At 39.7% G+C, this 26,725-nt stretch overlaps 1 protein-coding gene across 1 annotated transcript; it reads left to right on the top strand.

The window, feature by feature from the left end:
• Nucleotides 1–1,221: 1,221 nt before the first annotated feature.
• Nucleotides 1,222–26,108, top strand: OTUD4 (OTU deubiquitinase 4; the record flags this gene model as incomplete). Its single annotated transcript, XM_079534648.1, has 21 exons — nt 1,222–1,386; nt 2,136–2,219; nt 5,144–5,194; nt 6,742–6,788; nt 9,330–9,402; nt 9,883–9,964; nt 10,779–10,923; nt 12,382–12,439; nt 12,764–12,878; nt 13,098–13,162; nt 14,260–14,360; nt 15,402–15,526; nt 15,626–15,806; nt 16,845–17,010; nt 18,017–18,131; nt 20,031–20,086; nt 20,634–20,717; nt 21,180–21,318; nt 22,408–22,677; nt 23,420–23,460; nt 24,864–26,108. The coding sequence occupies 21 exons, from the start codon at nt 1,222–1,224 to the stop codon at nt 26,106–26,108; spliced, it is 3,408 nt and encodes a 1,135-aa protein (XP_079390774.1).
• Nucleotides 26,109–26,725: the final 617 nt, after the last annotated feature.

The raw sequence follows: 26,725 nt of genomic DNA, 5'->3' as shown, positions 1-26,725 counted from the left end.
AGATTTCTTTTCTAACTCCTCCTCCTCACAGAAGCCCAGTTTTGCCAATAAGGAAGTTGGATGCTGCTTACGTGAAGCTGCTACAGAGCTTTCTCCTGGCTTGTAGTTTGTTAGTCCGATCATTTATTTTGTTCTCAGTTCTCAGCTCAAGTTGCGGCCTTCTCTGGCCTTATTCTGTTGGCTAAGAGTAACAACCAGAGTGTTCATCGCTTCTGTATTCACTGCTTTTTGCATCAAATTTGGTTCATTTAAGCTAAAGGGAAATTGCTCACAGTTGGTCCTAGTGCCAAGCTTTCCCTCGAGGGAAGTTACACAACCACTGTGAAAAATAAAGGATCCTCACGTGTTTGGGAAGCTTCTTTTTGTGTCAGATGTTGTGCACCAAAGCCTGTTTGTAGGGCTGAGCAAAATGTAGTCCTGCGATTGTAGTAAGCATTAGTAGCTTCTTACTGTTGAAGTAGCTTCTTACTGTTAACAGCAATATGCACAAGAGCGGTGTGAGCGTGCTGAAAGCATTGATCATAAGTAGCTTTTTAGCTTTTTTGCTTTTTCATTATAGTGTGGGGTTGGTTTGTTTGTTTTTAACTGGGCCAGTTTGACTTACTCTCTCGCACGTGGCTGCATTTCAAACTATTATCTTCCCGTCCGTGGAAAAAAAAAAACACACCTGCGGGTGGGATGGGAGTGGATGGGGTGGGATGGGAAGGAGCCGGGTGCCGGCTGAGCCCCCAGCGACTGGCGGCGGGGTGCGGGCCGGGCTGCGCCCGCTCCTCCTCCGAGACTACCGCTCCCAGCAGCGCCCGGGCTGAAAGTGAAAATAAACTCCAGGCTGCGCTCCCCCCACCTCCCCTCCGCCTTCCCTCCTCGCACATGTCCTTTCTCTTTTGTTTTCCGTCCCGCAGGCCGGCTGCGCTCCGGATCCGCGGGACCGCCGGGAGTCGTCGCTACAGGAGAAGCCGGACCGGGATCCAGACGCCGCGCCGTGCCCGCGGCCCGCGGTCCGACCCCGCCGTGAAACTTTCCCGTTTCTCTCCGCGGCTCCCACATGCGGGTTGCTAACGCGGGGCCGGCGGCTGCGCTTCCTCTCGCCGCTGTTCCTTCGGGTGTCTGCGCGCCGGCGCCCCTGGGCCCCGCCGGCTGCTGCTGCCCTTCCGCGGCGCTCGGGCTGCCATGTGGGGCTAGGAGGCGCGCAGGCTGTCCCCGCGGCGCGCACCACTGAACATGGAGGCGGCGGCTAAGCCCGGCGGCGGCGAGCAGAGCCGCTCCGCCGGCGGCACGGACGCTCCCGCGGCCGCGTCCATGGACTGCTACTTGAGATCTCAGGGCTTGTACAGGAAGAAGGTTGCCAAGGATGGATCGTGTCTCTTCAGGGCTGTGGCGGAGCAGGTAACTAGTTGCTTAAAGAAAGCTGTTGCACGTGAACGTATGTTTTCTAAAATACGGACAAGCGTAGGCTAAGCGCCGAGGGAGAAAAAAATACCGCTGTGTTGGTGGGGGGAGAGAAGTGCTGCGTGTGCGCAGCACGTGTTACTCTGTAAGCTTTGACCCCTTACTGCTGCCACGGAGCGTTTGTCAGATTGCAGCATTTGGGCGCAGCTGCCTTGTATTGGGACTGCAGGAGAATGAGCTGAGTGGAAGGAGTTCAAAAGCCCTGTGAGTAATTTAGCTTTGCTTCTTCCTGTTGCGTTCCCTTCCCCCCCGTTTCGTGTTTCTGTTAAAGAAAAAAGCGACGGCGTCATCTTGTCTTAAATACAAACAAACAGCAGTGGGAGCTGTGGTGCTTTGCTCTCAGAGAGAAGCCGAAATGCCTGAGCTAATTATACGCAGTTCACTTTTTGACTAATTGAATTCCTTGCTTCAGATGAACGATGACAACAAATGCTACTCCTTTCACTTAGTGAGTCCACACATGATTGAACATTTAAATTTAATGAATACTTGAATTCTGCATTTACTTAATTTTGGATACGTAGTTGAGATATTGTTACTGAATATCTAAACGTTTGAAATGTTCTTCAAGCTAAAACTAGAATATCTCTAAGCCTGTATGTAGGATTGAGTCACTAATTATTTACGGACAGTTACCAAAAATCAAAAGCACTGGTCTCACTTGTTTTGTTTTCTCCCTTTGGTAGGTGTTACACTCTCAGTCTCGGCACGTTGATGTTAGGATGGCTTGTGTAGACTATCTTCGGAAACACAGGGAGAAGTTTGAAGCAGTAAGTATTTCTGGTTCGTTCGTGAGCATTTAGTAAAAATCTTCCCTGATTCTTTTTTCTTAACAATATTGTTTGAGAGTATTGACTGTAGCTGTATACTAGTTGATGCTTTTTAAAATGAGTGCCTTTCCTTAGCTGGCATATATGTGGTAGTAACTTGTTTTCTGAAACCTGGAGAAAGACCTGTGTACTGCTTGGGCTGAGCAGATGTGAGTGGGAGAGTGGAAACCCCAGTGTTCCTTTAAAGAAACAAAACAAAGTAAAGCTTTTTAAACTCTGCAGTCTGCAGCAGACTAAAATCTGAATTTTATTTTGGAATGATGTCTAAGTTTATAAAAATCCCAAAATATTCTTGCTGTGCTAATTAATTGCTTTTATAGCATATGAGCCATTTGTGTGATGAGGCTGGTGGGTTTTGTTTCCAAGTCTACAGTTTATTATACGTTGCCATAGTGATTCCCCCACCCCTTTCCTAAACATCTGTAACAAAAAGCTCTGTCGGCCCTGGATATAAAATAACGACATACAGATAATGGTGTATATTTGGCCAGTGTCATCAATGCTACAGTTGTGAAATCTATTTTTAGTTCCTCTTAAAATTTTTAGTTCCTCATAAAACAATAGTAATAAACAGTGGTGCTTCTTTTTATATTTTAGTGTAATGCTATCTAACTGGTTTTGAGGGTAGCCATAGTAGGAGCGTTTCTTACTAGGGGATTATTGCTTGCCTCTCTTTTTCTCTGTTAAAAATCACCCAGACACCACTAAGAAAGCTGTCTTTGATGCACATTGCTCAGAGAGGAAAAAGGGATGAGTGTGTATATATGCTGTAATTTCTGGCAAAATGCCCTGTACTCAAGTGTAAATGATCCCTGTTAGTGATGTGGAAATGGTCAGGGAGGATTTAAGCAAATTAGAGTGAATCTCTCCAAGAGGATGTGATGCTGACTCACCTGTTGGTGTTTGCCAGGACAATTGGATTTGTTGATGTCCAGTCCCTCTCCTGACTTTGCAACTCTTAGATCCTTCTTCCTACTTTTCCTTTTTTCTGCCATTTCTGCTGATTGTTTGATCCTTCTGTTCCAAAACTGCTTCTTTAAACTTGTTTCCATGTGGTATTGTGAAGTTTTTCAAAATGCAGTCTTTCTTGACTGTAAATGCATGTTTCTCCTCCCCACTTATGTCATTTCAGTTGAGTAACTTCATTTTCAACCCTAGCTGCTTTTGCTGTTTTTGTCCTTCTCCTCCCAGCTTTTAGTGTCCCTGTGTGCAGGATCTCACTGCTTTAGGTTTTTTCCTCCAACTTGACCCAAGTGATGTGATCTCCTCTAACCACCTCAGTGGTTCTTCTGAAAAGCTTCTTGGGGAAGAAAAACGAAATTGTGCTTTTCAAAATAGGTGTTTCCTGTACAATGTTGGGGTATTTTTTATCTGTTCTTGTTTCCTAGTGTTCGTGTTCCCTCAGATACCTCGCTACAGCTCTGCTGATATCCTTGGCTTCCCATATTGTACGCTTTGCTTTCTGTCTATGAAATGCTGTTATTGTTCACTGTTTTTCTCTTAAAAATATATTCCTCTTTCCCCATGTTTCTGTGACTTCCCTCATCTTGTGCCTTAGTGGTTAAGTGCTACTGAACGCTTATTGGTGCTCCTCAGTGAAATTCCTCCCTACCTATTGTAAGCATTTTACCTTCACTTTCTGCCTCTCTTGCATTAGTCCTGCAATAACCAAAGTTTCAGGTGACTGTACTCAGTCTTCCATTTCATCCTCATCTTCTCTTCAGGTCTGTCACTGATTGCTTCTGTCTTCTCTTCACTCTTTTTTTTTTTTTTTTTTTTTTTTTAACCTCTTCTGTTTTCTATCAGAACTTCTGGTGCTCTTCCTTTTTTCCTTTATGCATTATCATTAGGTCATTTTGTTTCAACACACCTAACAACTACTGTTGATGCTCCTGTTTCATGGATCTTTTACTTCATATCTGTTTGTTTCAGATAAATTAAAAATGTTAGCCAGGCTTTTTGATGGTTTTTATGAACCGTACTGTCAAGTCTGGTTCAAAATTGCAAAAGCAGAACTTGAATATCACAATTCCGTTCCATTTTTCTTATCACCTTGCTTCTTAATCTGTATAGGCAGAGAGGCTAGTTTGCCTGGATCTTTAGTTCACAATGGGGACTAGTTTATTTTTAGCTCCTGGGTCTAAAGTTCAGCTCAATTAAGCAGATTGACTGTCAATAGCAGTTTTAAACTATAGCTGTTCTGCTGGCCAGTGTGGCTGGATGGTGGAAGTTAATGCTTCTCTGTTTCTGCAGCATTTCTCTCCGTAGTGTTGACAAATGTAATTTTGCTCTCTGTGCACGTGAAGCACAGCTGGGGGATTATATTCTTAGCTTATTGCTTACAGGCTTGTCTGTTTTTTTGCGTTCTTACACTGGAAGTAAGAGCACTTTTTTTGAAGTGATACAAAAAAAGGGAAAAACTTCTTGATTTGCCTGCCTGATGTACAGGTGCTACAGAAAATGTGACCCCGTTTCTGTCTGATTGCTGCCAGTTTCTTACAAGATACTTGAATCAGCTCACGTGTACTCTGGTTTGTGATGCTGTGCGTGCCATAAACATCTATTTGACAGCGTCTTTTCTACTGGATTCTTCTTTGGCTGCTGGGTTTTCTTGTTTGTTTGTTTTTGTTTTCACTGTGTGAGATCTCCAGACACTGTTCATGTGACTGTCTCCTAGATCGCAGACGTGTGTTTGACTTTTTTTCCCCTCCTTTTATCACTACGTAATTCTATGTGATTGTGAGTGCTTTGTGGGCTGGGTTCTTGTAAGTTTCCTGTGGTGTGTTGCCATTGGTGCAGTTAGCCTTAGGTTGGGGGAATCCATATGCTGCACTACTAAAATTAACCTTTTTTTTCCAATACAGTTCATAGAGGGGCCATTTGAAGAATATTTAAAATGTTTGGAAAATCCACAGGTATGGTAATCTTGGCTTATAAAAGAAAGTAGTTCTTATCTTTATTGGTATTTGGGATGGTTTTGTTGCAAATATTTTGGACTGAGCTTAAGGGATTTTTTTGAATATGTGTTTTTTGATTATGTGAGGGCTGCCCTGAGGGTAGTGCCTCATTTTATTATGTTGGCCCATGACGTTGCAGACGTTGGTGGTCTGGGAGTAAGGTTGAACCTTCCCTCCAGTACCCCATTCCGTGCTGTTGCTCTGTGACAGATGGCAGCAGAGGGGCAGGCAAAATGGCGTCTGACATGGAAGTGGGTACGAAGCCAAAGGCTGTCTTTGAATTCCTCCATGCAGGGAAAATGGCACCCATTGACATTGAGCAGTGCTTGCTGAATGTTTATGACCAAACAGGGGATGTGAGCGCAGTGAGGGGGTGGGTGGTGTGTTTCAGCGGTGATGATGGTGGGGCACCTTTGCTGGTGCCGATTTTTACAAGTGCAGAATACAGTGCAGAATTGTCTATCGCTGGTGGAAGTGCATAGCTCATGGTGGGGACTGTGTTGAGAAGTATATTTTATACCTGAGATTTTGCTCTAGCTTAGTGTTACTGTGCTCTTTGTACCTCTTACAGCTTCCATGGAAGTGAATAGGAGGCATTACTTCTGGCAGTGACCTGTGTGCATACATATTTTATGCTTTACGAAAGAGTACATATTTGGGAGATTTTTTTTTGCTTCCATTTAATGTTTTGTTTCCCCAAATTGTATTCAAATTCTGGAAGCCTCTAAAACAAAAAACAACAACAACAACAAAAACGCAAGAAGCAGCACAATCAGCTTTTTCTTTAAGCCTGCCTTGAGTAAAACTGTGAAGATTTAGGTGGTGAAAAGACAGCTGATGTGGTGCACAATTGATTTAATTTTTAAAGTTAAAGAGATAACAGCTTGTATAATGTGAGGAAAAAAGAGAACAATCTAGTACAACATATAGGAAGGAAACTGAAGAACTTTGTGGATTTTGCAAAGTGTGTTTACATGTATTCCGTGCCAAAATAAAAGCATGTTGGTTTTTTTTTTTCCCTGCTACTACAACATTCCTAGTGAAGACAGCTCATCAGATGAGTCTTTTTTTTAAACTTTTTTTTTTTGACTTTGAGAACATATGGAAGAAGAGAGTAAAATAGATGTTTAACCTATTCTTTTGTCTTTGCTTTTCCAAGGGTTTTTAATCATATAGCATTGTTGCTTGGGTAACGAGGCTATATGCTGTACCAAATGATAGATTATGCTATTTTCCATTGTTTTAAGTTCTCAGGTTTCACACAGATCAGTTTCTAGTTTGGAAAAAAAGGCCTCCAGTTTCTGCCTTGGAGCCTTACTGGGGCAACTGTTATTTCAAAAGATCTTTGAATGCAATCAAATTACCTCGGTTGAACTCCAGACTCAGTGTCAGTGGATTTATATTTGACAATAATTACCTGTTTATTTACTCAGGAAGAGGTGTAATATTTGTGTATTTGACTGGGCTTAATTTTCTTATTTTTTTCTTTTTTTTCTCCAATACAGGAATGGGTTGGACAAGTAGAAATAAGTGCCCTTTCACTTATGTACAAGTAAGACAACCCTTAAGTGTGTTTTATTGATGTCAGTTCAGTTGCTTTAGTTACTCAGTTGGAATACCAAAGGTGGAATTGTTTGTTACATCTTAGTTGTCCAGAAAATTACAAATATGCTTGGAAAACTGCAGCTGGCAAGGTATTAAAGAGGAATTGAGAAGTGAGCTTTTAAAACGACGTTTAGCCTGGAGTTTGAGTAACAGTTTGTATTAATGTCATCCATGTCACCTGTGTGATGTAATTGTGGGTGGTGTCATGCTGTTTGTATTTTTGTTACCTTTGTCTATCATCTTGTCTGTTAAAACTACATTTGTCCCTATTTCTCATGAAGGTTTGATAGTAACCCTATTACTAAGCTGTGATATGCACCCTTTTCTTACTTGCTTCAGTTCGGATGCTCTGTAGTGGCTTGATGGAATGAGTATCGTAGGCTATATGTTAGAAAGCCATTCTGATACCTCCCCCAGCGTGCAGCTGGATATGACTTCCAAGTTCACGTGGCATCTTTTATTCTCATCTCTGTAGATTTTCCTTTTTCCACTGTATCAGGGTAGGCAAAATAGGGCAACCGTAGCCTGAGTTGAACTTAAATGTTTTAGTATTTGTGTCAAGGTAAATGCTCCTGTTGGTGAAGAGCAGTTTTCCAGGTGCTAAAGTTTTAAGTAAATAATATCTTGCATGTTAACCTTTAAATAAGAAAAATATAGGCTATTTTGTGAGTAAAACAATATGCTGAATATCTGTAACTTCTCTGTAATTTCCATGCAAGGAAGAGAGCAATGTACAATATCTTATAGCTGTTCATAAACCAGTTAGAAAATTCATTATTTCAGAATCCTAACTGTAAATTAATGACGCTTTTGTACTTTGACTCTTGATGAGATGGTTGATGAGAGAAGAAGCAAAGGAGTTAAATATTACTTTAAGATACTTAAGTGAGCAGGAAATTGCCCAAAAATGTATCTTTGCTTGTACTGTGTGTGAGACTGCTGCGCTTTGTTTTGGGAAGACTGGCTTCCATTGAAAAGGCAGCTTAGAAGCTCTAGGAATGCAGAAAAGGTGATGGAGGGCAAGTGAAAGAGTCTCCTCTTCTACTGCATGCTGGCAGATGGAAGGAAAGCAGAAGTGCAAGTTTCCTATTCCACGCCAGGTGGAAAAGGGAGAGAGTTTCACACTTGTATAGCGCAGGTAGAAGTGCAGTATCGATAGGTTTGGCTTCTTTTCCATTCCTCAGATCTGTCACAGCACTGCTTTGGTTATGTTCTAAATTTTAGTCGCTTCTCTGAGGCGGGTGGCTCTCTGAGCTTTGATATTATTTTCCCCTTGGAATTGCTGTTCTTCAGGTGAGGTACAAAGGCATGCCTTTTTTTTTTTCCCCTAGGTCCAAAAACTACATGTGTGAATATACATAGTCTTTTTGCAAGATTAATTACACTTAAGTTTTTGTGAGAGGAGATGTTGTTGAAGGAGGTGATGGGTTGCTGAGCAAAGGAAGGACTGGATGAAAGAACAATTAAATCTTGGGACGTGACAGAGATTGCTTTATAGTAGGAGAGCAAGTATCAAGTCAATATCAGTTGTGAATTTTCCCTTGTCACTTGATTTCCACTTCATTATGCTTTCTAGTTAAATAGACTGTAAAAACAATTTTAAATATAGAATTTAAATTCTAAATGCAGCATAATGTAAATTCTACGTTATATTGTCAAAGCCCAGCAGCTCATTTGTATTTTTAATCATTGAAAGGATAATGAAGCAGTTATTTCCCCTTGGAAAGCAATCATGGCTTAGGACAGAAAAAAAGCTCTCTAAACCCATTTTGTGACAGCGTGTTGGGCTGCTGTGCTTCATGATGAGTATCTGCCAGCAATGCACCAACCTGCAATTTACTGGTTATAGGAAGACTATAGGGATGGTGTGCTATGCCCCAAATCGAGGCAAATGGAAGAAGACGCAAATATGTTCAGAACGGTGCATAAATCATTTTAATAACATAACAATCAAAAAGGAATTATGTCACAACTGTCGTGTGACAACATTGGTAAGATGGAATTGATAAAAGATTTCACTGCTACTTCAGAAAAAGAGAAAAAGAGCAGTAAGTTGAAGCGTTTGTGCTGGGTAAGGGGTAGAAATGGCTAAAATTAAGAACTTACTCGAGTCGTTAATAATTGCATCCATGTTAAATCTCTTCTGTGATGTTATTAGCTAAGAGTAAAGTGTACCACAGGCTCCTGTGTCTCTGACGGAAAGCTGTGGTGCATCACAGGGGATGAAGTATTGCACAAAAATTTCCCTTGGAGAGTAAGACTAGGACTGGAATCGTCAAATATAAATATTTTCTGTCTGAATCTCTCCTGAGAGAGCAAATGCATTACAGAAGTCCTTTTTGGTCCAGTGAAAGGTCCACTCATCTTCAGTATTCTTTTCTAATAGGTATTTTTTGCTGTTATAGATATCCTTTGTAGTTGACTTGAATATTCCTGTTCTTATTGATTGTTAGATGAAATCTTACATAGTTTTTTTTCCTCCCCTCAGGAAAGATTTCATAATATATCGGGAACCAAATGCTTCTCCTTCACACGTGACTGAAAATGGCTTTTCTGATAAGGTTAAAATAACACTAATATTTTTTTGTGTGTGTATACGTGCTTAGTGAAATCAGAATGAAGGCTACTTTAATTAACAAGTAATATAACATGAGTTTTATTAGTCAACACAAATACTGAGATAAATCAATTTGAACCATTTCTTCTGTGCCTATTTAAGACAACGATTCTGTTAGTATATGTGCCTCATTTGAATTTAGCTGCACTGTATTTGGTGTGTGGTGCATCATCTTAGTAGCTTAAAACTGTAAAAATCAATTTACGACTGATGCCGACTCATAGTTATGTTGGCCTTTTTTTTTGACTTTCAGCCAACTTTCTTTTATTTAAAAGACATCCACTAAACTTTTGGATTGTTTTGTTGTTATTTTAAGATCCTGAAATATAATGAGACATTGATTTGAGTTTAAAGGTACTGTTGATATGAAGAATCGAGTGATCCTTCATTTACCTAAAAACATGTGCATTTTTATTTTTTGCAGGTATTGCTATGCTTCTCAAACGGAAACCACTATGATATTGTTTATCCCATAGAGTATTCAGAAAGGGCTGCTCTGTGCCAGTGTAAGTATTATGTTGGTTAGCTAAAAGCACACATTTTTACTGGAAATGATAATCCAGGTTTCAGTTAAAGGGAAAAGGCCCTGTCTGAATGTTTATTATCATTCTCTTGGAGCTTATTATGGAATTATCATTCTCTTGGAGCTTAATTTTCCATTTGGATTGTCAGTGATTGTATGATTCTTCCTATGCCTTAGTTCTTTATTCATGATTGCAAATTAACTACCCAGAGGGGAAGACTTACCTGCCTCTCTTTATCCGGGTGCTCTGATATGAACAGAAAATCGTGGTGTACTGATTTATAGTCTATTGAATTGTCTTTGGTCAGCATTTAGGTTTTAATTTTGTATTTCAGATGATGTTAGTGAACTAGTTGTTTACTTAAAAATTATCCTTGTATGTGTAACTTCTACGGACATCATGGGAGTTGACTATGAATAGATAACTGTCTACTTGAGTTACTGTTTTTCTTACCAGAGTGGAGTAATGCCCAGAAGTTCCAGCCAGCTTCAGTGGGTCCCTTGGCCTCCCATACAGGAATTTCTATGCTTTTTGAAATTCCTGCCCATATACAGAGTTGCAAGACTAAGACCCAGTTTGCCTGTCAGGAGAACTGCTTGTTAGTAGCTTAGTGCATACTTGTTAAACTACAGTAGCTACTGCTGTTTTGACTTGTAACAACTTCACTGTTTCAGTTAATGCTTCAGAAATGCTTGTTTTCATCGCAGTGACTTCAGACTCCTGTGTAGTGGTGGTGTAAAACTTCATTTACCTCATAACTGATCTTGTTCTACCACTTTCTTGTCCCCTTCCCCAGCTCTTCTTTATGAATTGCTGTATGAGAAGGTATTTGGTACAGATGTAAAGAAAATTATAGAAGAACTTAGTGCTGTTGGTGTGACAGAGGAAAATAATGGTAGCAGTGAATTTTCTGCTTCAGATTCAGAGGATGACAGCTACAGGTAAATGAATTTAGAACTTGCTGTAACATGCATGTGGACACAGTACATGTTAAAGAAATCTTCTGAATTTCTTGTGTGTAGCAGAACTCAACAGGGTTGAAAACATTTAAGAATTAACGAGGAGAAACAAAGAGGAAGGGTTAGAACTATGAAAGAATTGCGTATCTGGTCTTTACTGTAACTAAGGACCTAGTTAGTCTGTATTTCCTGCAGTCTACCTTTAGGTCTCATTGCATATAGGAGAACTGCCATAGGAACATGTCCCTCTTCCTGTTTAAAGCAGAATAATTCCTGGGGAGGATTGTCAGCATGCCAGTGTGGTGCGGTAAACTCCGTGAGAATTAGTTGCCTCGCTCTCCTACTAGTAATGTAGGGAATCTTTCTTTAGCAGAGGGGTGCACTTGTTGATCTCCAGAAGCCCCTGTGATGCTGTGGTGCTGATGGAAATTGACACAGAGAATACCAAGTCTTGGGGAAGACATTAGTTTTCTTTCTTCTTAGTGAAGGGGGGAGAAGGGCAGAAAAATAGGGAATGTTTCCACATAAAATACAACATATTTCTTTGTAGAGGAACAGTTTTTGTAGCTAAATGTTGGTGTGGAAAGTTTTTCCATTCCTTTCTGATGCTAGAGCTTTCCTGAGCTTCGTGTACAGGGATGTTATCCTCTATCATTGGGATTCTTAAGCAAATATGCTGCTAACCTCTGTAGTACATTTATAAGTGGATGTCATGTGCTCACTTGAGACTACCTCACTTGATGTTGTTGATGCAAGACCTAATTTCTGTGAATCTTGATCTGCTTAGTCTCAATTAGAAACATTTTGCCCTATGTATGAAGTCTTAAGGGTTTTTTTTTTGCTTGTCTTAAAGTTTACTTTATCTTGTTGACTCACCTAGTTTTTTGGAAGTTCTTTTTCATTTTATAAGTGTTAATTTGTCAGTTACACTGTTTTAAATGTAAGCAGCTGTCCTGTCGTGGGAGGAGTTAATGCTGACAGTTGTCTAAAACTTCCATTAATGTCAGGGTAGAAAAATAGAGTAAGTTAGAGTGTCTGATCCTGGTTAACTAATGATTTATGACATCATTTATTTCTGACGGTCTCTTTTGCTCTGTTTTTCTGATGTAACTGCAATGTTTTAGAGGAAATTTTTTCCCTTGCAACCTTCATCTTTCTTTTTTATTTAAACTAATAGCTAAGTGTCTTAGTGTAAGATAGGCTTCCTGAGACTTGGAACTTCAAAAATGAACTCTTAGTTTTAGCCTTGTGGTATAGAAATGTAAATCTTATTTTAGACTTAGCTTTTTAATCTTAAGAAACAAAGATGTTGCACGCCATGTTTAGTGCAGAAAAATATGAAGAGAATGGTAGCCTCAGTATTTTTCTCAGCTTCAGAGACATTTCTTGCTTAGTCCTTACTAATAATATACTGTCACTGTTCCTTTTCTTCTTCTGCAGAAGTAAAGCTACAACGATTGTTGATGTGAATGGATTGAAGTCTATTTCTGGCAACAAGGTATTTATTTAAGATTTCTTTTTCTCCTGTTAACTTGTATTCTGATTTGTTGGGGTTTTTTGGTCATGTTCATGATATAATCTTGATTTTCTACTTGTACAAACGTGTACTATTTTAAAATCTATTTGGTATTGCTGTTTATTTCTTAATTTGGTTCTGGTATGGTTAAAAGAACACCGTTTGAATTAATTTTTTAACACTTTCCTATGCTTTATGTATTTTTGGCATATTTAAGTTTGGAATCTTAATGCTGTGATTTGAAAATCTATTAGTGTAAGCTTCTGTTTAATTGGCCACTTTAACACTTCCTTCTGTTTCATACAGCACCTTAAGAGCAGTGGAAATCCCACTCTGTTTTTGCCTAAGAAAGTTCTTAAATCACTCAATCCACTGGTTTACAGAAATGTTGAATATGATGTTTGGCTCCAATCCAAATGGGGTAAGTAACTGCATACTAAGTTCCATCTATTGCAAGCTGATATGGGAAGCAGAGCCTTTTTTGAGCAGTCATAGTTTCATTTCCGGCTGTGGTCTTCCTCTTATGTGTCAGTGTGTGGATTGAGAGCCTGGACTGCTGCTTTTTAGTTTAACTGTATCATTAAAGTCACTCTTTTAGTGTATTTAAGCTAACAATATGTTACTGCCAATCTGTTTACAGATCAGCAAAAACAAGATTTCTCTATTGCTGCTGGCATGCAATACTCAATTGGAGATAAATGTAAAGTAAGTACTACGTAATTGGAGTTGGAGAAAAACATAAATGTCTCGGTAATGTCAGTTCTCCCCCTTTGTTGACCTTTGGGATGTATATCTCAATTATTTTGACACATGCCAGCAGTTTGTGCGTCTGCATGTGTCATGTAAGAAACAATTATTTGATCAGCAAAATCACCGCCACCACCCAGAAGAAACCCCCAGAAACACAATGAAAAAGCTCCTCCTACAGGCAACAGAACAACCTCTGCCTTAGAGCAAGAAAGCCTGATATGCAGTTGGTTATTTACTGCTTAATAGGATGGGCTACAGATTTTCTGTTTTAGACCCTGAAGTTGTCCTGTGTGGCATGGACTTAAAGTTAGAGATAGTAGTAGTAGAAGGAGCTCTGGTATTTAACCTCTCTCTCCTGTTTTGTATGTACACAGTAAGACAGTAAACACAGGGGAGAAGAACTTAGGAAGCAGTGAAAAGTGATGTTCACTGAATTAATTCAAGTGGAAAACCAAATGCTCTAGCAAGACATTCATTGATAAACTTATTTTATGTTTAACACAAAAATTTTAAGCACCTAGAATGTCTGTTTTTTTTTTTTTTTTTTTTTTTTTTTTTTTAAGACAGTTAAAACTCTTATCACATCTGAACAATTCTTTCTTGTTTTCAGAAAGAGTTTTAAAGCAAAGTTACATCTGAAATAATTGGTGTTCTTTATGTTCTTAATGAAACTAAATTTCAGTCAGGTCAGTGAATGATGTTTCTCTACCTGGATTTAAACAAGGAAAAGGTTTGGGATTTATTCTGAGAGACGGTGTCTTCAGTAAGGCTGAAAATTCTTGATGGACTAGCTAATTATGAACTGTTTTGTGAAGTTTTGAAAGCCGTATTTCATAAAGTAAAGGTACCCGGGAAGCTCTCTGTGGTGTGTGTGTGTGTGTTTTAAGAACTTAGGTTGATTGAAGATTTGGATTTTGGTGCATTTACTGGTTGATGTGTTCTTATTTCTCAGGTCTTTTATTGCCCAGAGGACAAGATCTATTTTTATTATTACTCTTCTTTGGAGCTTAGGCTCTTTATTTTTATTTATTTTTCGATTTCTTTTTCCATAGGTGCGCTTAGACCATAATGGGAAATTTTATAATGCCCATATTCAAGAGGTTTGCTCTGAGAACGGGCCAGTTGTTGTATTTGTAGAAGAGCTTGGAGCAAAGTAAGTGCTTTATTTCTTTTGGGAAAGAGTGCCAGAGCATTACTTATCTCAGAATTGTTTTCAGCACGGGCACCTGCTTCTTTACTTGACGCAGCACTGCAGAAACATTTTTAAGAAAACAATACATTAAATAAAAAAAGGAGGGCAGTTGTACAGGAATTGTCACTGCAGTCTTTTTTCTTTAGTGCATTGTATTCTGTATATTGCTTGTGCAAGAAGTCAGTGACCGTATTAGCATTATGGTTTTTTTTCTTAAGAAAAAATCTTAATAGTGTTGCTTGCAGAGGCTCTAATTCTAAATAGATACCCACTTTCCTATTTAAATGTTGCTTGTTGTGATTGACAATCAGTTGCTAGCTTTTTTTGGCAAGCTTTTTATATGAAAAGGCCCATCAGTTTGCTTAACTTCTCTGTTGGTTGAGTTGCTCCTCCTCATTTCTAAGAAGTTGTTTTTTAGGTAAGTGGAAGCTCTTCACTGTACCTTAGGGCAAATTAAACTGTTTAAAATTGGCGATGGTGGTTATTTGTGGGGGAGGGGGGAGTGGGGGCAGAGCGTCCTTTCTGTTTTTATTTCGGACTGTCTTGAGCTCTGCTGTAATTTTTGTGATTCTTCTGTGGAAAAAATGTTAAATCAGCAAGTGTGATGTGTAGCTGTGTCATTTGGGAACAGGAAATGCAGTCAGGGTAAATAGGGGAAGGAAAAAGATCCCCCGTTAATTTCATGGAATTTCCTTCTATAAGAAAACTGAGAACTTCACAAGAATCGAGGTGTACTTCCTGTTTGCAGGGGAAAAGAAAATAAACAACTGTAGGACATCTGCGTGCTGTTGAATGCGGGCTAAATTTGTATTACCTTACAAGGGAACGTTTGAAAAATGGAAAAAGTTCTACCTACTGCTTGAGTATAATAGTAAAGAAGTAAGGACAGTAAATGCAGTGTTATCAAAAACGGAAAGATCCACTGTTCTTAGTGAATGCATGGTATTCCCAAGTCTGGTTTTAAATATTTTCCTTTTCCCTCTGTTTTTCCTTGTTTTGTAGGCATTCTGTGTCACTGAAGAGCCTTAAACCTCTTCCACAGGCCTCTCCTATGGAGGGCTGGAACACTGTGCCAGGGAAGAAGATGAAAAAGTTTTTCCCAACGTGGGGGCAGAATGCTCAGCCTGGTAGGACTATGCCTGCCTTTCTGTGGTGGAATCTTTGTCGTATGTTTTGTCCCAGAGAGATGAAAAATAACGAGTTATGTTTTGATTTCTTTATCCCAGACGCAGATTGCAGAGGGCCAAAGAATCAGAGCAAGTCAATAAAACCCCAGTCAGCACTACCTCCTCGACTTCAGCATACTGTGGGAACCAGGCAGCATCAGTTCATATGTTCTGGGCCTCAACCTCATCAGACCTCAACTGAGCAAAAAGCTCCAGGCAGAAATTCTTCCCAAGCTGTAAGGTAAAACTACAGATAAGATTTTCCTTATCTTGAACTCCAGCTACTCTTCTTGGAATGCTAGTTCCTGTTTAGGTGCTTTTGTCACACTCTTGGCACACATTGCTGTTGAATTCCTAGGAAGTATTTTGAGTCTGTATAAATATGCATAAGCATAGGAAAAGATTTTTTTCATTGCCAAAGCTGTTTCAGAATTGTTGCTATCGTGAGCTTCTACTTTGATTTTGTTGTTATGTATCTTTTTCTCGAGTGACAATATTTCACTGAGAAGAGCTGTGCTTGAAACTGTAGTTTTTTTCTTGGAAGGTTGATTTTTTTCCTGGTTGGATGTAGGTCTTGGGCATAGCTAAGATCTTCCCTCAGCTTCTTCCTGTTAAAGAGGACTGCTGCATATTACAACTGATCACATGAAGTATGAATAAGAACACTCTTTTGCCTGTGTTTGTTAGTAGCAGCCATTTTGGGTTTGTCTTGCAGCTGTTTCACTGTTGCCACTCTCCTTTTATCTTAAAGACTTGTATTTTGTATACAACTCAACTCTTAATGATATGTTTTGTTATTCTTTTCTACCTTCTCTTGTAACTTCTTGTGGAATAAATGAGGCTGGGTTGTCTTTGGAGACTCCCACGTGCAGCATTTTGAGCACTCTTCCTTTAACCCAAATGCAAAAGTATCCAGAAAGGTTTAGTTAAACAGTTCAGGAAGCTCCAGCAGTGGTGTCAGTTTTGTGCAGTGATGCTTCACTTGTTGAAAACTACGAATTTTCTATGTTTACAGAAATGTCCTTTACTTACTGTTTTTTCTCTGGCACAGTTGTAGATGCTGTTATGGGGCTGCTCAGTTCTCAGAAGGCACAAAAAAACCCACCTTCATTTCCTTAAATTTTTTGTATATGGATAACTGCAATAGGTGGAAAGGGTTTTGGTATATGTAGAATCACACGTGCAGTTCTGTATAATTGCATGCTTTCTGCTTTTCTAAACCATGAGTTTGCGTTGCGTTTGATACTTCGATGAAATGTTTCATTTTTTTCCCTTATAGAAAACCAGACCGTGAGAGAACTGAAGATCTTAACCATGGTGGAAGAGACTGTAACTACTTTGGCCTGTCTCCAGAGGAGCGCAGGGAGAAGCAGGCAATAGAAGAGTCCCGCTCTCTTTATGAGATCCAGCAGAGGGATGAACAAGCTTTTCCTGCCCTATCCAATGTATGTGTTTTTTTTCTGTTGTAACTGATCAACTCATTCTCCGTACCTGTCCGTGAACTCTTAACTAGTAACTGTTGATTCAGTGTTGTTGTGTTTTTGTTAGAGGTGTTTTCTTCACATTCACTTTCTGCATAGCAATGTGTAGATCTACAACATGCGTTCCATATGAGGCCTATGATTAGTAGCTTCCTTTATGCATTATTAATATCCACATTAGATAGCTCTTTAAGCATATAAATACAGTAGAAATAGGAGCTTCTGAAGCCATGGGCTTCTGTCTTGATTTTTTTCTCTGATGTTTGCAGTGCTTTATGCTCCCCTACAGTTATTCACCCATTGCATTTTTTCAAATAGTGGGATCAAATCTTATGCGAGGACAAAACGTTCTCTGAAGTTCAGTTTAATACTGAGAAAAAGCTCAGTGAAATGGCTCTGTGGTGCTTCAGTTTATGTCACAGACTTCTAGGTGCCTTTTTCTGATTCAGTTTGCATCAAAATGTTTTATTTGGAGGTGACTTTTCTTCTTAGCCTGAGAACTTGCCTGGCGTGGTAGCAATGCAGATGCTTTGTGTTAGACTTGTTCTTTTTTCTGCAGTAGAACCAGGATGGCTTCAGTGCCTGTGCCGGTGTCTGAGGGAAGATTGTAGCCTTTAGATTTAATAGATTATTCTGTTGATGTGGGTTTTTTAAAGTGCACAAGCCTCTGTGCATCCCGGGAGTAAACAGATCCTGTAGAGAAAAGGATACAATTTAAAGTAGAAATTCTTCAAGTAGAATCAGTTCTAGTTTGTCGTGTAAGTTAATTACATGAACACTTGTAAAGCACAATTTAGCAATGAACGAAATGAATCTGATACTGATGAAGACTGCTTTTCTCCCTTCTTCTGCATATTACTGAAATAAATATACCTGTCACAAAGGCCTGATAGTGTCACACCAGATGACAGCCAAGTGTCACTGAGCTTCTAAAATATATTTGCATTTCTGCTTTTGTCAATGTCTTTAGAATCAGTCAGTCTGTCAGGCTGCTACACAAACCGTGGATAATCCAAAAAAGGTCTCAAATAATGAGAAAAGAAACAGCAAGTGGACAGCAGAAATGGAAGAGCAGAAAGATAAAGGTAAAAAAAAACAAAAACAGATCAAGTCTTGTTTTTGTTTCATTTATTCCGAGTTTCAGGCTTTATTCAAGATTTAGTTTAAGTAATGAGAAAAAAAATTATTATAAGTAATAGCTCTCAACTAAGCTGAGGTCGAGGTTTGTGAGTGTGGCTGAGAGAAGTAAGCTCCTTGATGGTGTTTCTGTAGTACATGGGAAGATGAATTGGGGAAATGAAAACCTAGATTATTGAATTAAATTAGACACTGTTGAAATGCTAATGAGTATAGCAGGAAGTGCTAGTGGGAGAAATACCAGGAGCTTAACCGGAGTAAATTAAAAGCAAAGAGGGTAAAAATAATACATGTGGTGTGATGGAGTATTGATGCACGATGGTATGGAAGGGGGAGAAAAGTCTGTGCAGAAGAGGTGACACAAAAAAACACCACCACTGAAAAACCAAACCTGTTATGTCAGAGCTGCCACACAGTCATAACTTGTTTGAGTTCCTCCCCCAAGTGTTTAAACATGCCCTAACTTCTTGGCACTGACTCTAAGCTTTTCCTCTTTTGTGAGGAAGAAGAATGTGTCAGTAGTAGAAGAAAGCTGTAGGTGCCAGTAGGTAGTTAATCAGTTTTTGCTAAATGCAGCCAGTGGTATCTTAAGTTATTGTCTGGTCAGTTTTGCTGTGGCTGAGCACTGAATTTGGTCTTAGCTTCTTCTGTGGTGTTTTTTCTTCTGTGACCAGATAAAACTCCAACTCAAGCCTTCTCTTAGAAGCTGTTCTTTTCTTACTTTTTTTTTTTTTTGTTCCCTTATCTCTGGGAAAAGGCACAGTTGTTTATTTATGGTACTTGTGCCATTTAGTTCCTGTTAGAACATCAAGTACCTTCTTAAATGATCTAACAAGAACTGATGTTACCTGTTTTTCATTACTAAAAAAAGCCTTACCACTTGTTTCATATGTGATGCCAAAAAGAACATATGTGTAGAAGATGCTCTGGTTGGATTTAGTTGTAGTGTGTGCCATGTCACCTTTTCTCTCCTTTTTTTTTTTTTTTTTTTTGGTGATGTTTTGGATTCATTGCTTATGGAACTAGACGAGAACTTGTACAGGAATAAACAATTACTTCCTTCTCAGTATTTTGAGATTCCTGTTGGTACCAGGAAATTTGTAGTAATTATAATCAATATTGGTTTTATTTGCACTGTTGTCTATTAGAATGATGGTACCACACACTGAGGTTTAAAAAAAAAACAACAAAAAAAATCTGCTTAGCAGCTAATTTCAAACACATGTGCATGAATTTAGTTGACAAGCAGTGTGAAACAGACTGAAACAGAAGCTAGAACATAAATAGTCTATACAGATCATACATAAGAGATTAAGCCGAGTTGTTCTTCACCAGCCTCTTCCCGCACTAATTATTTGCTGGTGCTCAAGGAATTAAATTTTATGCATTGGTCTGAAAACTTTCTAGATCTTTGGAACCAATGAAACCTTCTAAACTTGTGTCTTCTCTCAATATTTGCATACGGAAATGCAGATTGGACATTTTCAGGACTTTGGTTCAAGTCATTAGGAGGAATTTAGGACGAATGATGTGACTTTGAGCTGAGATGACGGCTCCGTTTTCTTTCCTGCTTCTCTCTGGCATCATTAAAATGGTTAACAAGCACTGATTTTTAAAACAAAAACTCCTGTAGAAGTCTGAAAATCCAGGTTTGAGCTAGCTGTTCTGTTACTGCCCTAACTGGTCACTTAATATTTAGTAAAAATGGATTTCTGAAGTATTACGTGATGGAGGTGGGTTTTGTTTTGAAGGCTGAACTTGGGAAAGACAAAATTTAACTGGCTTAACTTGTGATAGCCGTAAATGGTGTCATGGTTCATTTACTAGGTTATGTCTTGGTGTTACAGAGTCAAATTCCAGGCAGATCCACTTAAGTCAGAAGCTTGAGCCAAATTCATCTGAGGTAATCTCAAAGACAAGACCAAATATTTTTTTCTTTCAATGTTACTGCTTCTCTGATATGTGATTATCATCAGATCAATAGCTGCCTTTAGAGCTGTGATTGCTGCTGCTGCTTTACAGCTTTTAGTGAAATACTTTCCAGATTTGAGGCATGTTGTGCCATCAGCTTTCCTCAGCCCTTGTCACAGATGCTTACAGACTTTCTTAACAATCTGAGTTTCCACATCTGGGCCATCAAGCTCTTACAAATCCAGATTTGTAATTGCTTAGTACAGTCTGTATTTTCAATACATTGGGACCGTAGAAGATTTGATGTTAATAGCTACTGTGCTGACAGATTATGAACTCTGAAGGGAAGATTTGTGGCCTCTTGTTGGCTTTTATTCTTTGCTGTCCTTCCAGTGAGTAAAATGTTACACTAATGTAATACTGACTGGATTCTTAGCCCACTTCATGTGTAGCCTGCTTTAATATTTTTGAATGCTTCTTTGAAACACGAATCTTATTATTAGACTAGCTGTGTTTGTCTCTCTCTGACTTTGCTTTAGAGGAATAGTCAAGATGAGAGTTGTCCAAAAGCTTCGTCTCCTTTGGAACAAGTAAAAACAGATTCTCCAGCTCTTGCTGAACAAGTAAGGAGTGTTTGTTTGCTTTCAAAGTTTTCCGGTCAGGAGACTTCAGGCAAAGGAGAGCTTTGTTACAGGCATGTATGTGTTGTGATAACGGCTTTTAACTGTGCGGTCCTTTCTATGGTGATAATGCTAGAATTGCCTGTGTAGAGTTAGGAACCTGTTATATCCAAAGTAAAGAACTTGAAAGGACTGCTCTTGATAGAAAAGTAAAAATAGATCCTTTCTCTTCTGAGAAAGAGGTTATTTCATGTATTTATTTTGTAAGTTAATCATGCTTTTCACTTCAAATTCTGTTATGTATGCAACTTGATTTGTTGTTCATTGATATTTTGCACTTGTGCTGGTGACAGTCTGGACAGTACTTGAGTCTAGAAGCCTATTTTTTTATAGCAGTCAAGCATGATAGGGCTCACCAACAATGCTGATTTAGAAAAAAATTATGTGATCTTTTTGTCATTATAGAAATTGACAGAATGCTTACCCAGTGTAGCTCCTACACCATCACCAGTCTTTTCTGAGGTGCATTTGCCTCCAACAGTGCCTTCTGTACCAGCCATTGTGCCAGCTTGGCCAAGCGAGCCAACAACCTACGGACCAGCAGGTTTGGAGAAATACTAACATATATCAGAGTTAAAACTAATTAGTTTTACCTGTCTTGCTGAATTGAAAATGCCTACAAGAAATCCTTGTGTCTTGTAGCTTCACATCCCATAGGCACCTATGGGAATGCCATTTACTTGCTGCTCAAAACTAGGGGGAATTCTAGTGGATCTTTGATAGCATGTGTACTTAGATCACTTGACTCGTTATCTGAAGGTGGAAGAGGCATGTGTACTCAGCTTGCTGTACTTCCCCTGAATGAGATAGCTTTGAGTTTTGATGGGGGCTGGTTCTTAAGACTTGCTTAATGTAGAATAGGGTCAGCATATGGAAGATTGTTGTGTGTTTTGCGTTGTGTCTCACCTAAGTTTCTGATTTGCTGCGGACTCGCCCTGGGTCTGATGTGCCTGGAGCTACTGAGATCCCTTTGAAGCTCAGCTGACTTTGTAGCAGAACTAGTTTAATGCCTTTTCTTGTGCTGTGCACGTTTCCTGGTACGTGGAGTAGTATTTACGTTAGGTAAAATTCAGTATTGTTCATTAGCTCAGGTGCTGTATTTTTTCCGCTGTTGTTCCTGTGCACAAATTATCCTTGGAGGCGTCGTAGCACGTTCACATGGTATTATTGTTACCATGATAACCCTGTCATACTTGACCCTGTCGTTTTGGAGTTGTGTAGCCCAGCTTATCTCAGCTCATACTCTGTGGGTTAACTGTTAAATGGGTTAAATGATGAGACTCAAAGAGAAGTGCAAAAACTCAAGTTTAAGCTTCAGTTCCTGCCTTTTTTTCTTGCTTCTCTTTCCTTCTGGTGTTCGTATTTTATTTTTTTTTTAAATAAATATGGGAAGGGTTGAGCTATTTCTAGAAAACCGTTTCACTTCTTTCTGAAAAGAACAATTCTTTACATTTAATCAAATCTTTGGTTTTCTATAACTTACCGACTCTGCATTTCCACGTATCTTTTCCTGAGTACCTTTTCTGTTTCTTTCTTTGTCTGTCCTTTTAAACTTTATTTTCCTCTATCACTTTCTTTTGTAATCTGATGCAGTCGATATGTAATCGATATAGAAATGTGTGTTTGCCTCTAGGTATTCCAGCCCAAATACCTGCTTCTTCGTTGATGCCAGCCCCAGCAACGGGACCTGACTCTATTGTATCACAGGCTCAGGTAACATCTGCTCCAGTTGCTGGAGTTCCTGTGTCGATACAAGCAGTTAACCAGCCCTTAATGCCTTTGCCTCAGACTCTGAATCCTTATCAGGATCCGCTATATCCTGGATTTCCTTTAAGTGAAAAGGGAGAAAGAGCCATTGCACCCTCTTACTCCCTGTGCAGCAGTGGGGAGGACTTACCTAAAGGTGAGAATCTGGAAGGTCTACATTTGATACCTTTTTTCCCCAATAGGTTTTCTTTTTTTTTTTTTTTTTTTTTTTTTTTTTTTAACAAAAGACTTCTTTTTATACAGGCAAACAGTAGGAGCAAAGATCTAATTGTTGTCATTTCAGGATATAATGGGTGGGAGGGAATATTGCGTAGAGTAATAAGTCTTAATATTGTGGATGTTCATGTTGCAGTTATTTTAAGTGGTTACGCCTAGAAGTCTGTTACCATTTCATGGTTCTTAGCTTTACCCGCTGCGGCTTTGGGTTTTGTGAATTGATAGGATTTTCTTTGGAGAACTTCCTTTGCAGTAGCAAACCTAACAGATCTGCTGTTATCAAACGTTGGGAGTTGCTCAGTGTTTCCCTGTTGGTCTGAGAGGAGGCAGGTTTTAGCATACTTAAAATACAGAACGTGCTCGTAAAGATTATACTATGTCTGCACAGTGACATGCATTTACTGAACTGACTCTAAAAAATAAATCGCAGTTCCGTAAGCTACTAAATCTGAAACTTAAACTGTAGTTGCGTAGCAGTTATTTTACTGTGGCCCAAAAGAAACTCATGAAAAAACTCGTAAAACAAAATATAAAAACAATAAATCAAACAATGTCATGCAAGCAACAACTTAATTTTTGTGTTTCTCTACTGAAATGTAATGTTAAGGATCAATTTTTGGATCAGATGTAAGTTTTCATTGATTGTTGTTCTTCTGTTGTAGATAAGAATATTCTTAGATTCTTCTTCAATCTTGGAGTGAAGGTAACTCTTCAAACTTGCACGTTTCTGTGTTTGGTGGTAATTACAGTGTGGAAGATGAGTTGCTGCAGCTATACACTTCAAACGTGTCTCAAGATTTGTAATACTTTTCGTGCTTTGCCTTCTATTAACTGGAATTATAACAGTGTCCACCCTGCAGTTCAACAATGCTAGATCTATCTGCTTCAAACATGGTTATATGCAGTCTGCAGAAATTGTGCTTGACAAATTTGCAGGCAAACCAATAAGCGTTTGCATATGCATTCTTCTAGAAGCAGTAAGTAGTAGAAGACAAACACTCCTCTGCCTTTGATATTGCCCGTGTACTGGCAAAAGCACTGTAGTAAAAATACCTGGCTTATCTTTTCCTGTGGAGACTCTTCAAGGTAACTGCTGGTCTATGTCACCTGCTCAGGTTAAGGTTGTTCAGCACAAGTTACCAAGTGAATTTAGATTTGATAGCCATAGACTCGATACCTAACGCAAGTCTTTTTGTTCACTGGAAAATGCTGAAGTCGCTAGCAAGTGCCACTGTGATGTATTTAAAGTGTTTAAGCAGAGTTTGCCTTCAAAACCTATGTGTATTTTGGAACTGTGCTTTGTATTATTTAGGATATAACCTGCCATTTTGGGCTTTCAGCACCATCTACTGGTCAAAGTACTGAGATTAATAGTTGTGTTCTTCAGTTGGTGACCAAATTGTGTGGCAGACCTGGCAACCACCGTCCAGGTTCAGCAGCAGGTGCGCTGCTTTGGTCCCAGAGGCTGTCATACTGATGCCTGCACTCTTGAGCTGCTCGTGCTGATTGATCTGACTAGTTCCCCTCAGAAGGGGTCTGGGTAGGCTTTCAGGATAGTCGGCTGCAGGGACTGTTTCTACGGATAGCACAACTAGACCCCCTACCTATTCCAGTGTTGTTTTCTTGTGCCAGCAGCAGCTTTGTGTGGTGTTCTGTAAAACCTGCAATGTGTGTATCTGACACGCTGCCTTAGAAAAACATCCAGTGGTGTTGCTCATGAGCTGTGTTGACAATACTGAAATCATGCGCATAGTGTAGCAAGCCCCTTCCCTTCCTCTGTGTTTGTGTTAGTGAGCTAACCAGCTCGTCATCTATGGTCGTACTGTAGAGTTGACAAATGCAGACTTTGCCTTGCTGTTTGTTTGTTTAAATGAACCTTGCAGCAGCTGTGTTACCAAGTTCTCTTACTGATCATAACTGGTCCCTATTTCAACTGTATTTGGAAGAAAAATGTAAAAGAGAACACTATGCCGAAAGCCCAGAAATTCTTAACAGCTAAGAGCAGTCACTGGAAATAAAATGTTTCATAATGATAAAGAACCTGGGTGGTGCTTACCTGTCTACATATTCAAAAGACTTAAGTTCTTGTTTCTTCTTACCTTGCAGGCATACAGCTGTCCCATGTGGGCACCTCATTCTTACCTGTACCCTCTGCACCAGGCCTATTTAGCTGCTTGTCGAATGTACCCAAACGTGTCCCTCCCCGTGTACCCACACAATCCTTGGTTCCAGGAGGCTCCACCGACGCAGATTGAAAATGAGACTGCGCAACCAAACAGGCACTTTGCTATTCAGAGTGAGACCAGATCCAATGGTCAAATGTCACACGTTGACAGCAGGTCGCCATCACTGCCACTGATCGTACCTGCAGCTCCGGTGTCAGAAAGTCAAGGACAGCTCCGTGTTGAATCGGAGAATTCAGTGCAAGCCCTTCATGCAAACTATGATGAGCCCCTGAGGGGGAAAAATATGTTCCCACAACCATCCTTTGGACACGGTCACTTTCTAGGTGCTGTTCCAATAGCACCTCCTTTCTTTCCTCACTTCTGGTATGGGTACCCAGTTCAGGGCTTCATTGAAAATTCAGTAGCAAGACCTAATGTTGTCATGGCACCTGAGGACAAAGAGGCAACGACTAGCACATCTGCAAGCATGTACGTGGCTAAGGAATGCAGTACTCCAGTTCCTACAGTAAACTGTGTGGAACAGCTTCAGAAGACTAACAGCAGCAGTAGCTCAAACGCCATACCGTTCCCTGTGGCTGGTGCGAGCAGTGAACGCAGTGCCCCCAAAGAAGCTTCAGCTAGAGCACCTCAGTTGGAGCAAACTTGTACTTCAGCCTCCCCTGCTAAGCAGGCAACAGCTGGACTGCAAAATCGCTCTACACAAGTACAGGGGGTTGAGAGGCAAATGGTGGTGCCCAACACCACGCTGCCGTTGGCAGAAACTCCAAAAAATGAACTGAAAAATACTGTTCACAGTCGTAAGGATAAGACTGATAAAGTTAGAGATTCCAGGAGCGCTGGTAACCTACAGACAGAAAACAGGGCACAAAGAATGAGGGAAGAGAGCTCTGAAGATGAGAATGAAGTTTCCGATATGCTGAGAAGTGGTAGATCCAAGCAATTTTACAGCCAGACTTATGGAGGGGGCAGAAGGCCGAGAATGGAATGGGGCTATTCTACTAGGGGAGGATACCAGTTCCCAAGAAATGAGGAAGCTTGGAAAGGACCGCCTGGCAGGAGCAGAGATGAAGGCAGCCAGTACCAGCGAAACTTTAGAGGTAGGCCGTACAGGAATGACAGGAGAAGGGCAACACTGGGAGATGCTCAGAGGGGACATCAAACATAGAATGAATGGATGAACGGATAATTGAAAATTCTCAAACGCAAAAGGCAATTTGAGGTAGAAGTCTAAAATCTTACTGTTTCCTTTTAGTAAAGTCCAAGGATATAATGAAATTTTGGTGAGTAAAAACTATGAGAATTTGGGCTCCTATCCTTTCGTTTAGCGGAGATTGCGGTTTGGTTGGCTTAGTGATTTTTTTCCTCAATGTCAGATTAGAAAAAAACAATGTAGGTTTAGTGTTTGAATTTTTTTCACAAAGGCTTGAGTTTGTGATGTAAGATGGATATATATGTTTACTAGGGTGACAAATTACAGCATTTGATGTGATCTAGATTTTAAAATTGATGGTAACATTGCACCAAATATATTTTAACATACAATGCCTTAGTTCTGAACTGAGCTAAAGGAATTCTCAGCCTACTGCACTGTTGTCTTTGATATGCTTCCAACCCAAAGGCCTTTCATCTCAAAAATCTGTCAAACTTGAATGTTTCTCTTCTGTGTGTTACATGTATGGCAGCCAGCTAACAAACAGTGTCTTAGGTATGTTGTATATAGTTCTTTTAATATTCATAGGGTATATTTTTGAATTTTAAAAAGCATTTATGTGAGGAAATCAG

Source organism: Tetrao urogallus, assembly GCF_951394365.1.
Source record: "Tetrao urogallus genome assembly, chromosome: 4".
Taxonomy (NCBI): Eukaryota; Metazoa; Chordata; class Aves; order Galliformes; family Phasianidae; genus Tetrao; species Tetrao urogallus.
This window is presented reverse-complemented; position numbering and strand designations above follow the sequence as displayed.